Source organism: Nomascus leucogenys, chromosome 10, assembly GCF_006542625.1.
Source record: "Nomascus leucogenys isolate Asia chromosome 10, Asia_NLE_v1, whole genome shotgun sequence".
Classification (NCBI taxonomy): domain Eukaryota; kingdom Metazoa; phylum Chordata; class Mammalia; order Primates; family Hylobatidae; genus Nomascus; species Nomascus leucogenys.
The window spans coordinates 60,272,250-60,285,169 of record NC_044390.1 but is presented as its reverse complement, the minus strand read 5'-3'; the positions used below and the strand labels follow the sequence as shown (position 1 = coordinate 60,285,169).

Sequence of the window (12,920 nt, the reverse complement as noted above, 5' to 3'; positions counted from 1 at the left end):
CCCAGGTTCAAGCGATTCTCATGCCTCAGCCTCCGAAGTAGCCAAGACTACACACATGCCACCTTACCCACCTAATTTTTGTATTTTTAGTACAGAGAGATTTTCACCATGTTGGCCAGGCTGGTCTTGAACTCCTGACCTCAGGTGATCTGCCCATCTCGGCCTCCCAAAGTGCTGGGATTATAGGCGTGAGCTACCACACCAGCCTGCTTTTTCTGTTTTAACATTTAACACTTTCTTGCAAAGGCATGCAAGCACACACCCCAAGTCGCTGCCTACCCCTTCAGCTGAGACTGTCACTCACTAAGCACTGGGCTGTCCTTACACTCTCGTGCAGCCTCAGCCTTTTGAGTAGCTGGGACTACAGGTGCATGCCACCATACCCGGCTAATTTTTGTATTTTTAGTAGAGATGGGGTTTCGCCATGTTGGCCAGGCTGGTCTTGAACTCCTGAGCTCAAGTGATCCACCCGCCTCGGCCTCCCAGAGTGCTGGGATGACAGGTGTGAGCCACCGCTCCCGGATCTATTTCGAGTCACTTTCTCTCAGTTGTCCTCTGTGTTCTTTTTACAACTGTTTGTTGAAACCAGAGCTTAATTAAGCCCTTGCTTGTTACGTCATTTTGTTTAAAATGGTCCCTCTCCCCTTGCCATTGATGGGGATGAAATCAGCTCATTTGTCCTGCAGAGAGGCGCCCAGTTTCGATTTGGCCAATTGCTCCCTCGGAGCACGGGTCCGCCTATGCCTCATAGCTGCTGTAGCTTAGAAATTATATCAAAAGTCTGGAAGAGTCTGATTCTTTTAGTTGTTACTGCTGGTAAGAATGCTGCCGGCCCTTCCACAGTCCCTGGTGCCCACCTGCCATGCTGCCGGGCCGGATCTGAGAGCGCTGGGTTGAGGAGACTGAGGCCTTACTAAACCAGCCACGCTCACTCCCACAGATGGAGCACCCTGGCATTTTCCAGCAGGCCGACAGGTTCGAGTGCCTTGCCCTACTTTATTCTTGGGAACTTGGAGGTGCAGCGAGGGGAAGTGACTGGCCCAGGGCCAGGGGAGTCCAGTGAGGCACATCCAAGCCCCTCCTCCCCAGCAGTCTGGCCTGTTACGAATGGGAACCAAGCCAGTGAGCTGCCTGGATCCATGGTTCCCATAGACCAACTTCATCCTGGGCAAAGGACAAGAAAGATGAGGGAGGGAGAGTTTCAGCAAGTGCAGTGGACTTGCAAGCCCTGCTCCTCACATGAGACTTAACCTTTCTAGCTTGATAGCTTGTGTGTGTGTGTGTGTGTGCACGCGCATGCACGTGTGTGTTTTATTTTAGTATTCATAGTTGGACAAATTAGCTTCACAGTTTTAATGCAACACTTTGAACACGCCAGGCGCTAAAGACTTTACAGGCTGGACACAGTGGCTCACGCCTGTAATCCTAGCACTTTGGGAGGCCAAGGCAGGTGGATTGCCTGAGCTCAGGAGTTCGAGACCAGCCTGGGCAACACGGTGAAAACCCGTCTCTACTAAAATACAAAAAATTAGCCGGGTGGTGTGGCGTGTGCCTGTGGTCCCAGCTACTCGGAAGGCTGAGGCAGGAGAATTGCTTGAACCCAGGAGTCAGAGGTTGCAGTGAGCCGAGATTGCGCCACTGCATGCCAGCCTGGGTGACACAGTGAGACTCTGTCTCCCAAAAAAAAAAGAAAAGGAAAAAAATACAAGGCAGTGGCTTGCAGTGGCTCACACCTGTAATCCCAGCACTTTGGGAGGCCAAAGCAGGAGGATCGCTTGAGCCTAGGAGTTCAGGACCAGTCTGGGCAACATAGTGAGACCCCGCCTCTACAAAAAGAAAAGAAAAATCAGCCAGGTGTGGTGGCACATGCCTGCTGCCCCAGCATCTTGGGACGCTGAGGCAGGGGGTTGCTTGAGCCCAGGAGTTTGAGGCTATGATTATTCTACTGCACTCCAGCCTGGGAGACAGAGTAAGTTCTTTTCTTTAAAAAAAACCAGGTGCAGTGGCTCATGCTTGTAATCCCAGCACTTTGAGAGGCCGAGGTGGGCAGATCATGAGGTCAGGATTTCGAGACCAGCCTGGCCAACTCAGTGAAACCCTGTATCTACTAAAAATACAAAAATTAGCTGGGCATGGTGGCAGGCACCTGTAATCCCAGCTATTTGGGAGGCTGAGGCAGGAGAATCGCTTGAACCCAGGAGGCAGAGGTTGCAGTGAGCCAAGATTGCGCCACTGCACTGCAGCCTGGTTGACAGCGAGACTCCGTCTCGAAGAAAAAAAAAACCAAACAGCTGCACATTATTAAACCCTTGGCAGTTGGGCCTCCTGTCATCCCATTCCACAGCTCAGTAACGTGAGGCCCAGGATCACATGGCCAGTTAGTGGCTCAATCAAGACTCCAGACCTTGGGTACAGCGGCCCTGCCTGTGACTGGCACATTGAGCTGCGTGGCTGTGCTCTGTTGTCCCAGGCTCTGTTGCCTGTGAGGGTGTGGGGAGTGTGACACCAGCCCCCTGTTCTCCTGTCTGGGAAGCCTCCTGGTTCCCACGCCTTCCCTGCTGCCAAGACCAGGAAATGCTCTTGCCGCCGCCCCCGCTTGCCAGGCTTAGCCCTATACTCACAGTGACCCCTGCTCTCCCCCAGATTCTTCTGCTGATCGACATTGAGCAGTCCTACATCAACACGAACCATGAGGACTTCATTGGGTTTGCCAAGTAGGTACTTTTGGAGACAGTGGCTGGTCGGGCGGCACCAATCCTCACTTTCAGATCCAAGGAGGTGACCGAGTTGGGATTCTCTGAGAGGGCAGGGGTCAGACAGTCTCTGTCGGGGGTCCTAGGGTGAAGGCAGAGCCACCTGAGAATATCTGGAAGCTCTCCTGAGCTGATAATGGTCCACTGTCCCCAACCAACATGCCTTCTGTGAGGCATCCCCATGGTTAGTTTAGGGAGAGGACAGTGCTATGTTCAGACCTGCACGGAGAGGGCGAAGCCAGCCAGCTGCTGCACCCCCTCTCCCTCAGGACTTCTCAGAGCCTTTAGTGATCAGTGTGCAGCTTTTCCCAGACTCTGCCCCTTCATGGGCAGCATCTCATGGGCTCAGGGCTCCGGAAGCTGCTCTTTGGGAAATGCTGCCTGGGGTCTCCCTAGCTTCAAGGCATACACTGTAGATTTAAACCAGAACCTTCCTTGGCACCCAGATGAGGGCCCAGATCGGGGAGCTCTGATTTCAGCAGGATGTCGATTCAGTGCTAGTGTTCTCAGGCATCACCCGCTGATTCCTTCAGCCCCTTGGCATGCTTGGGCCTCACTCAGATTGTTGGAGAGGCTCACGCAGGCCTTCCTGCCTGAGGCAGGCCGGATGGTGCCACTGGTATGCCCTCTCACTGGGCCCTGTGATGGAGCAGTGGGCAAACCCACACCCAGCTCACCACCCTCAGAGGAAGGCCCCACGCAGGGAACCGACGGGGACCCAGGCCGTTAAGGTGTAGTGTGCTTAGTGCTGGGCGGGGCTGTGCAGGGCCTGTGGGTGTCCAGAGGGCGGCCGTTGGGCCTTGCCTTGAGGGGCCAGGCAGGCTTCCTAGGGGAGGGCCTCTAGAGCTGAATCTCAGGCTATGGAGTCAGCAGATAGAACATTTATCGGTGCAACTGACAAAGCTGATTGAGGATCTGTTCTGTGCTGGGCACCAGGTAGGTGAGGAGAACGGAGGAAGGAAAAGGAAGGAATGAGGGCCTCATCAGAACCCCTCCTAGAGATGAGCCGAGGTCCCTGACTGGGCCTCCCCTGCCTGTGGGTGGCAGCCCCCGGGCCTGTGCTCCCGGCCGCCGGGTGTGTGTGGGCTCACAGCGCTGGTCCCCATCTTTGGTTTGCTGCTGTTTTCCTCACCTTGATGTCTCTGCTTCTCACACTTCATCCACAGTTCCTTCTCACAATCTCTCCTGTTTTTCCTTTGACCACTCTTTCCTCTGGATTCCTGGGCCTTCCCACTTACACCAGCTGTTACTATACTGAGCAGTTGGTGACCTGGTGGGTATTGCCTGCTGTGTGCCTTTGCCCTGGTGTGTGAACGGGTACGCCCTGGCTGGGTGGCCCCAGCCCTGGGTGGGACATCCCTGGGGCCTGCTGCAGAGCTACGGGGCGCTCTGTCAGAGCCCGGGCCAGGACCTTGACCGCACCAGCTGTAGCCCCTGCTGTTTCAGAGCCTGCAGGCTGGGGAGGTGGAGTCCTTAAACAAATTGTCACAAGGATGATGATGAGAGTAGGAAGAGAGGGTAGGGGTAGGCTGTGGGAAAGGGGAGCCGGGAATGTGACCCGGAGAGATCTTCCTGAAGAAGTCAGGTGATGCCAGGGGGACCCCAGAGAATTGGATCCAGGGAAGGAAGGCTACAAGACCAGGCAGGTGGAGGTAAGAGAGCCAGTGGCCAGGCTCCGTTGCCAGGAGGGCCCTGCAGGTCCATGGGAGGATTTTGGATTTTCCCCCAAGACACCAGGATGCTTCTGATTAGGTCCAGGCTCAGGAGAGGGGCCACCTTGTGGGCTGCTATTTGAGGGAGCCCTGGCAAGGATGGGAGCCAGGAGGCCCTCAGGAAATAGCACCTCTGGGACCTCGCTGTCACCCAGCCATCACTGTGAAGGTTGGCTCAGCTCAGTGCCACCTCCTTCAGATGCTGTTGATGAAAATCCTTCTTGTGCTTGGATGCTGTGGGCTTCCCATTGCCCTCCAAATATATATTATAAACAGGGCCCAAGCCTGGCACAGTGGCTCATGCCTGTAATCCCAGTACCTTGCAGGAGGCCAAGGTGGGTGGATCGCTGGAGCCCAGGAGTTTGAGACCAGTCTGGGAAACATGGTGAAACCCTGTGTCTACAAAAAATACAAAAATCAACTGGGCATGGTGGTGGTGCATAATCTCAGCTACTTGGGAGGCTGAGGTGGGAGAATGACCTGAGCCCGGGAAGTCAAGGCTGCAGTGAGCCATGATCACACCAGGGCTCTCCAGCCTGGGTGACAGAGTGAGACTCTGTCTCAAAAATAAATAAGTAAATAAATGGCCCAGATAAGAAGCCCTATAATAAACTTATTGAATGTTGGGAATATCATTGGATAAAATTCTGCCTTTGTTCTTAGTTTTCCAGCCTTTCCTGATCTAGAAACAGAAGCCTACTTTCTCCCTTATTCTGTAGCCAACTTGGACTTTAAAACAAAACCCCCGAGGTAGTCAGGAAAGGAAGGTGACCAAGCTGACTTGCTTTTCCATATTGTTCTGAAAGTTTCAGCCAAAGCAGTAAGAAAAGAAAAGAAAATATGATGGATAAGTAACAGGAGATATACGTTGTTTGCAAGTGGTGATATGATTTTCAGAGTAGAAAATATATTAGAACCGTAAGGTGGTGGAGTAGGTGTCCACATATAAAATATAGTGGGATTTGTCTATGCTGGCATGAACTAGCCAGGAAGTAGGATGGATAAAGAAGAAAAGAGATCTGGGATTGTGGATGAATAAGGAACCTTATAGAAACACACTCTGTCGACCTTGGATGTCCTCTAAATTTGGGTCAGGAGTCATGCAAGATACGTGCCGTTTCATGGCCAGTAGCTGTCCCACAGTCTGATGTCTAAGACTGGATGGCTCTGTGGTTAGAGCCACTTACAGGCTGGTGTTGGGATCAAATGATGAGAAGAGTAGGAAGAAGGGCCGGGTGCAGTGGCTCATGCCTGTAATCCCAGCACTTTGGGAGGTGGAGCCTGGCAGATCCCTTGAGTCTAGGAATTTAAGACCAGCCTGGGCAACACAGTGAAACCTCGTCTCTACAAAAAATCAAAAATTAGCTGAGCATGGTGGTATGCACCTGTGGTTCCAGCTACTCGGGAGACTGAGGCAGGGGAATTACTTGAGCCCGGGAGGTCAAGGCTGCAGTGAGCTGTGATTGTGGCACTGCACTCATCTTAGGCAACACCTTCTCACACTTCCCCTTAGAAACTCTGGGATTCTAGTGACATCTGGAAGTAACCTGCGCTTTAGTAAGTCGGCTGAGATGAGGGCCTAGAAGCCTCAGTTGAACCAGATACATCTACTTGTTCCGTGTGCCCAGGCCGTTTCCCTTGCGCAGTTCTTTGTGTGCAGGGGGCTTCTCTCTGCCTCTACCTGTGGCTGCTCACTTGGTCCCCAGGGAGAGAACAGCCACATTCGCCTCTTGCCCTTCTTCCCCCTCAGCATCTTGTCCACATGAACCCTGTATATTCTTTGGTTTCAGTGCCCAGCAGAGGAGCACGCAGCTGAACAAGAAGAGAGCCATCCCCAATCAGGTAGCACACCCCTCTGCAGCCTGCCGCTCTACCCTGGGGGCGGGAGGATGCTAAGTGACAGCCAAGCCCCAGTGATGGAGCTCGGCCTGTGGAAAGCCCCCCCCACAGCCTCAGTACCAGGCCATCTGCTGTCTCAGCCTCTAGAGGCCACTTAGGAATTGATAATTCTGGGAGATGGTCTGAGAGCCGACACACTGGCAGGGCCTAGTGGGCACATTTTACCCACCCAGAAGGCCCTATGTGCCATTCAAGGCCAGGGTTAGAACTTGACTCTTGGCTGGGCACAGTAGCTCATGCCTGTAATCCCAGCATTTTGGGAGGCCGAGGTGGGAGGATCACTTGAGGCTAAGAGTTTGAGACCAGCCTGGGCAACATAGAAAGACCCTGTCTCTACAAATAATAATATTTAAAAATTACCTGGGCGTGGTGGCTCATGCCTATCACCCCAGCTGCTTAGGGGGCCAAGGCGGGAGGATCACTTGAGCCCAGCAGTTCATGACCATCCAGGGCAATACGATGAGACCTAGTCTTAAAAATTAATAATAGGCTGGGCATGATGGCTCACGCCTGTAATTCTACCATGTTAGGAGGCCGAGGCGGGCGGATTGCCTGAGCTCGGGAGTTTGAGACCAGCCTGGCTAACATGGCAAAAACCCCATCTCTACTAAAAATACAAAAAATTAGCCAGGCGTGGTGGCACGTGCCTGTAATCCCAGCTACTCAGGAGGCTGAGGCAGGAGGATTGCTTGAACCTTGGAGGCAGAGGTTACAGTGAGCCAAGATTGCGCCACTGTACTCCAGTCTGGGTGACAGGGCCAGACTCTGTCTCCAAAAATAATAATAAAGATATAAATAAGAATTTTTCCCTTGAGCGGGGGTCTGTGACCTCTTTGAGCTTTCCAACACAGCCCCAGGGATTGGGAGCCCCTAGGTGAGAGCCGCTGGAAACTACATTGTCACTAGCAGCTCAGGGGAGCTTGGGATAGTTGAAGCCCTACACCTGGAGAGGCCCTGAGCCACAAAGGGTTGTACCTTGACATCTTAACCCAGCTAGAGGCCTTGTGAAATATGAATGGCTGTATCAATGCCTGCCTTCAGTGCCTTATTATTATTATTATTATTATTATTATTATTATTATTTTGACACGGAGTCTCGCATGACAATGGGCTGCAGTGCAGTGGCGCAATCTTGGCTCACTGCAACCTCTGCCTCCCAGGTTCAAGCAATTCTCCTGGTTCAGCCTTCCCAGTAGCTGGGATTACAGGTGCCCACCACGACACCAGGCTAATTTTTTTAAATTTTTTTTCTTGAGATGGAGTCTTGTTCTGTGTCCCAGCTGGAGTGCAGTGGCATGATCTTGGCTCGCTGCAACCTCCACCTCCCGGGTTCAAGCAATTCTCTGCCTCAGCCTCCTGAGTAGCTGGGATTACAGGCGCCTGCCACCATACCCAGCTAATTTTTTTGTATTTTTAGTAGAGAGGGGGTTTCACCATCTTGGCCAGGCTGGTCTCAAACTCCTGACCTGGTGATCCACCCGCCTCGGCCTCCCAAAGTGCTGGAATTACAGGCATAAGCCACCACACCCGGCCTTTGTTTTGTTTGTTTGTTTGTTTGTTTTGTTTTGTTTTGTTTTGTTTTGAGACAGAGTCTCACTCCGCCACCAAGGCTGGAGTGCAGTGGCGTGGTCTCGGCTCATCACAACCTCCATCTCCTAGCTTCATGTGATTCTCCTGCCTCAGCCTTCTGAGTAGTGAGGATTACAGGAGCCTGCCACCACCCCTGACTAATTTCTGTATTTTTAGTAGAGACAGGGTTTCACCATGTTGGCCAGGCTGATCTCAAACTCCTGACCCCAGACGATCCACCTGCCTCGCCTGGACAAAGTGCTGGGATTATAGGCTTGAGCTACCGTGTCCGGCCTTTATTATTAATTTTTTAAGAAAACCTGGCCGGGCACAGTGGCTCACGCCTGTAGTCCTAACACTTTGGGAGGCCAAGGCGGGCGGATCACCTGAGGGTCAAGAGTTAGAGAACAGCCTGGCCAACATGGTGAAACCTCGTCTCTACTAAAATACAAAAAATTAGCCGGGCATGATGGCGGGTGCCTATAATCCCACCTACTTGGGAGGCTGAGACAGGAGAATCACTTGAACCCAGGAGATGGTGGTTGTGGTGAGCCAAGATCGCACCACTGCACTCTGGCCTGGGCGGCTGAGAGAGACTCCATATCAAAAAAAAAAAGAAAGAAAGAAAAGGAAACCCATAATCTTCACAAAATTTCTGCCTATGTCCCTCCCTTCTCCCCATTGGGCAGGGGTGGGGGCGGGGACTCCACCGTGTACCTTGCACGATCATAGAGCCTACTGGAAGGAAGAACGTAACCACTGCATGATTTATTTTTGCGCTTGCCGTAGGTAATACATATGTTGTTGCTTTTTTGTTTCTTGAGATGATAATGAATTAAATATTAACACCATGAATATGATTAATAGCATGTAATTTTTTTTCTTTTGCTGTTTTTTCCCCTGCTCTTCTCTTCTCCTGTTTTTGTGCTTTTCCTGCTTTTTCTTTGTCCCCTTCACGTCCCTTCCATCTCTTTTCCTCTGCCTGCTCTTCCCTGATTTACCCACAACCCTAACTTTGCATATTCAAAGGGGGAGATCCTGGTAAGTACATGCTTAGTGTGGTAGCAAACGTTAGAGAATCTAGTGGTGATGGAGACCCCGCCCACCCCTTAATATTCCCTGTTCCCCATCCCCTCCAAATAACAAAAATACTAAAAATCGAGCTAACCTGGAAACCCCATGCTGCAGCCAGCGCTGGACTGCGCGTTGCCCTGGGTGTAAGTCGACTCACACAGGCACTAACTGGACCGCCACCCTTGAAGGCGCACTCCTGCAGCCAGTTCCTGGCAGGTTTTCCTGGTTTCCTGTAGGTCAGGGATGGCAAATACTTACACACTGCCCCTACCTCCCCTCACATCCCTGGCTGTGGAAGATCTCACTTAAGCCAGACCAGAATTTATTCTTCGCACTGCCCCTCCTCCTTCTATCTCCTATGCAGATGTCACTCATGGATCAGAGCATATTTTTCCACATGGCAGAAAACTTGCCCTCTTGTGCCCATGGCAGACATGGCTAGTTGATCTAGCATTCTTTGCCTTGTGCTGCTCCTCTAGCACATGCCCATGGCAGACATTGCTAATCAATCCTGGCATTCTTTCCAAATAAGCTTGCCACCACTCCTGTTCTATAGCAGATGTGGCTAAGTGATTAAGGTATTGTTTTTTTCCCTATATGATACCCTGTTCTCTATGCATGGCAGGCATGACTAGTCAATCAGGAGCCCCTTTCCTAGTTGCTGCCTCTTGTCCTCCAGATAAATTGATGAGGCTCTCCTGTTCCACTTACCCGTTCTCCTATCCTTTGCCTGTGACAGGCAAAACTAATTGATCCTAGCACCGTTTCCTGCCACGCCCAGAATTCTCACCACAGTGCTCCAGGTATCTTGTACCAGTCGATTGACAAGGCCCCCGAGATGAATCATATTTGCTGTCCGTCCCTGCTGTGGGTAACACCTCCTTACTTTGTGCAGAGCCCTTGGCTGGGGCCCATTGTGGGGCGTGAGATGGGCATAAGGCCCAGTCCAGCCCAGCCCAGTGGGAAGCAGCCTGCTACTCATATCTGAGAGCTGAGCCCAGCTCATGGAGCTCACCTCTAGGCAGCTGGCCTCAGCCCAGCTCTTACACTTGGACAGCACAGCCTGGGCCTCCAGTCCTAGCAGGGGCTCCCTTTTGCTGGACATTCTCCCACTGCCAGCCACCAAGGCACTGGTCATCCCTGCCACTGCTCTCTGGCAGGATCTTCTGGCAATCCCAGGATCTTTCTTGTAGCTGAGCCGATCCTATGCCAGGGCCTCGCTGCTCCCAGGGCCTGGGTGTGCAGATAGGGCCATGAGTGGGGGCAGTGACGGGAGGAATTAGTTGGCCTCGGGCTTGTGGTTTTCAGGTTCCTCCTGTGTTCCCCCCAGTCCCCTTGAATTTGCCAGGCCAAAGCCAGGAACCTACTTCTCCCTTGTACCCCAAGAGGTTTAGGGGTTCCTCTTTTCCTACCAGAGGCCACATAGCCCAGCCCTGTCATAAGCGTGGCTGTGACCTCTGGGTCTCCCATCTGTGGTTTCCATCTCTACCCGGGAGACTCAGGCCAGGACCCTCACCCAGGAAAGAGGCTGGAGCAGCCTGCCAGGGGATCCCTGCTTTCTGCTCCCTGCCTGCCCTGCCACCCATGCCGCCCCATGTGCCTGCCTGCCTGTCACTGTGCACCCCAGCCCGTGACGGCCTGCCGTCTCTTCTCTCTCTCCCACCCCCACTTCCTTCTAAGCCCAGTCCCATTGGGATGTGTCCCTTGGATGCAAACCTGACTTTCTACTGAGGCCTGGCCCCTCCCTTTTCTCTGGGTCGCAAGTGGTGGATGGCTAACAGTGCCTTTGTTTGCCACCCACAGCTTGCAGCTCCCTAGGGTGAGATTTTGTCTCTGAACCCATGTGGACAAGGGCACCTCAGGGCTTCTGCCAGACCTCCTGCCCCAAGGCTCGGTGTGCCATCCCCAGCATGGCCCCGATCAGTGCCCTGGCTCTCTGGCCATGTACCCCAAAGCGTAGCATGGGCCCTGTCCTCCAGCTCTGACCAACACTAACCCCGGCTGGAGGCAGGAGAGCCAGGCCACCTAGGGGTGCGCGAGCACATCCCTCCCCTTGGAAACCGGGCCAGGCCTAGGAGTATGGAAGCCTCACATTTCTCTGGGGGAGCAGTGATAGCCTGTCTCCCTGTTTTCCCTCACCTGGTTGTCCTTCAGTCATGGAACCAGGGTCTACTAAGCACTCGTTCTGTGCCTAGCCCTGGGCTGAGACAAGGCACTGCCCCCACCCCGCTCCCCCCGGGTGAATGGAGGCATTCCCAGAATGCCAGGCCTTTGGTGCTAACACCAGGACGTCCTGGGCAGACCAAGAAGAGCTTGTCACTGCGTTCCCAGGGGGGATGCTGTGGCCTCACAGGGGCTGCTGGCCTCAGCCCCCTCACCCACCACCAGGCAGCCCGTGAATGGCCAGATGCCAGGGGTCACTGCCTGCTCCAGACAACTGTGAGAGTCCTGTCTGCTCATCCCAGGGAGGGATAAGTCTGTACCCTTGGCCTTAACAAGGGGTGCCCGGTGGCATCTCATGCTGTCCCCAACCTGGGCAGTGACTTCTGCATGGTCCAGGGGTCCCTGGGTACTCTTTAGCCACCTCTGTCTTCATGGCCACCTGGGGCTTAGCACTCACATCCAGCCACCAAGGAGCCGCAGGAGCTGCGGGCTGGTGGCCCTGATTCAGAATGTCAGGCCCGGGGTAGGTCGGGGTAGTTCGGATGAAGCCCCTCCAGAGGACCGCCCCCGACTAGGACAGCATCTGGGCCCCAGAGGGATTCCTGGAGGCCCCATCTCTGGCGCTCCTGCCATGCCATGCCCTGCCATGCCCTGCACTGGGGCATGCAGGCCAGCCCTTCGCAGCTGTCTGTGGCCGTGCTCAGCCCACCCTTTGTAGCTTGGCCAAGTCTGTCAGTGCCTGGATCCCAGGTCGCCCTGTGCGTGCCTCTGTGTGCTTCTTGCAGCTCCCAGGGCCCTCGTCCTGAGTGGGGTGGGGGGCTCTGCCCACACATGCCTCCAGCGGCCAGGGAGTGTGGGAGCACAGCCCCCAGGCTGCCTGCCGTTAGCTGTCAGGTGAGTCCCTGCGCAGGCCTGGGTTCTGACCCCCACTCAGATGACAGCTACAACCACACAATCCCCATCCACGGGGTCTCCCAGCCTAGAACCCTGATGTGTCGGTCAAAAGGACGACCACTAGGCTTGCAGCCAGGTTGGGACATGAGCCATGCTCCTTCAGTGTCCTTGCGGAGGGCCCCTGGGCTCACACCTTTGACCCTAGCCCTCTGTGTGGATGCTACTCTTGGAACCTTATCTCACACAAACAAGTGCAGTTCCTCAGATGTCACATTTCATGTGCCACAGCCCCACACACAAGCCCCAGGGACTCCTCCCATGGGCCCCTTTCCATCAGGCCTCTGTGACTCTATCCCCCATCAGCCCCTGGCCCAGTGAGTCTGTCTGTCCGCCCACCTGCCCAGGTGGCACCCCATGTTGGTTTCCCGCTGGAAATGCTTGGGACAGGTTGGAACTGGGTTTCCTGGGCTTTGGGACTGGAGGTGTCTCTATCGCAGTCCCTGGCTTCCCACTGAGCTGTGGGCAAGGCTGCTGCGCTGGGGGATGGCTGGGGCACGGAGGAAGGTTCCCCGCTAAGCTGCGCGCTTTCCCCCAGGTGATCCGCAGGGGCTGGCTGACCATCAACAACATCAGCCTAATGAAGGGCGGCTCCAAGGAGTACTGGTTTGTGCTGACTGCTGAGTCGCTGTCCTGGTACAAGGATGAGGAGGTGAGTGGCAGGCGGGAGCAGGCCACCGGGGTAGGTGGGGCAGCCGGGGAAGAGCGGGTGGGTGCTCCCTCTGGGCAGAACTCATTCAGTCACTGCGCCACTCTACCCCGAGTCACCATTAGGACCGTAACTCGCTGGGCACGGTGG

The 12,920-nt window shown here is 54.2% G+C and overlaps 1 protein-coding gene across 1 annotated transcript in view; it reads left to right on the top strand.

Annotated features, from left to right (window-relative positions):
* Positions 1-12,920, top strand: part of DNM2 (dynamin 2) — a 116,063-nt gene that overhangs the window by 83,407 nt on the left and 19,736 nt on the right. Inside the window, 4 exon segments of the mRNA XM_030820851.1 lie at positions 2,644-2,714; positions 6,256-6,307; positions 8,963-8,974; positions 12,660-12,773. Of these exon segments, the coding sequence (XP_030676711.1) occupies positions 2,644-2,714; positions 6,256-6,307; positions 8,963-8,974; positions 12,660-12,773 (249 nt within the window).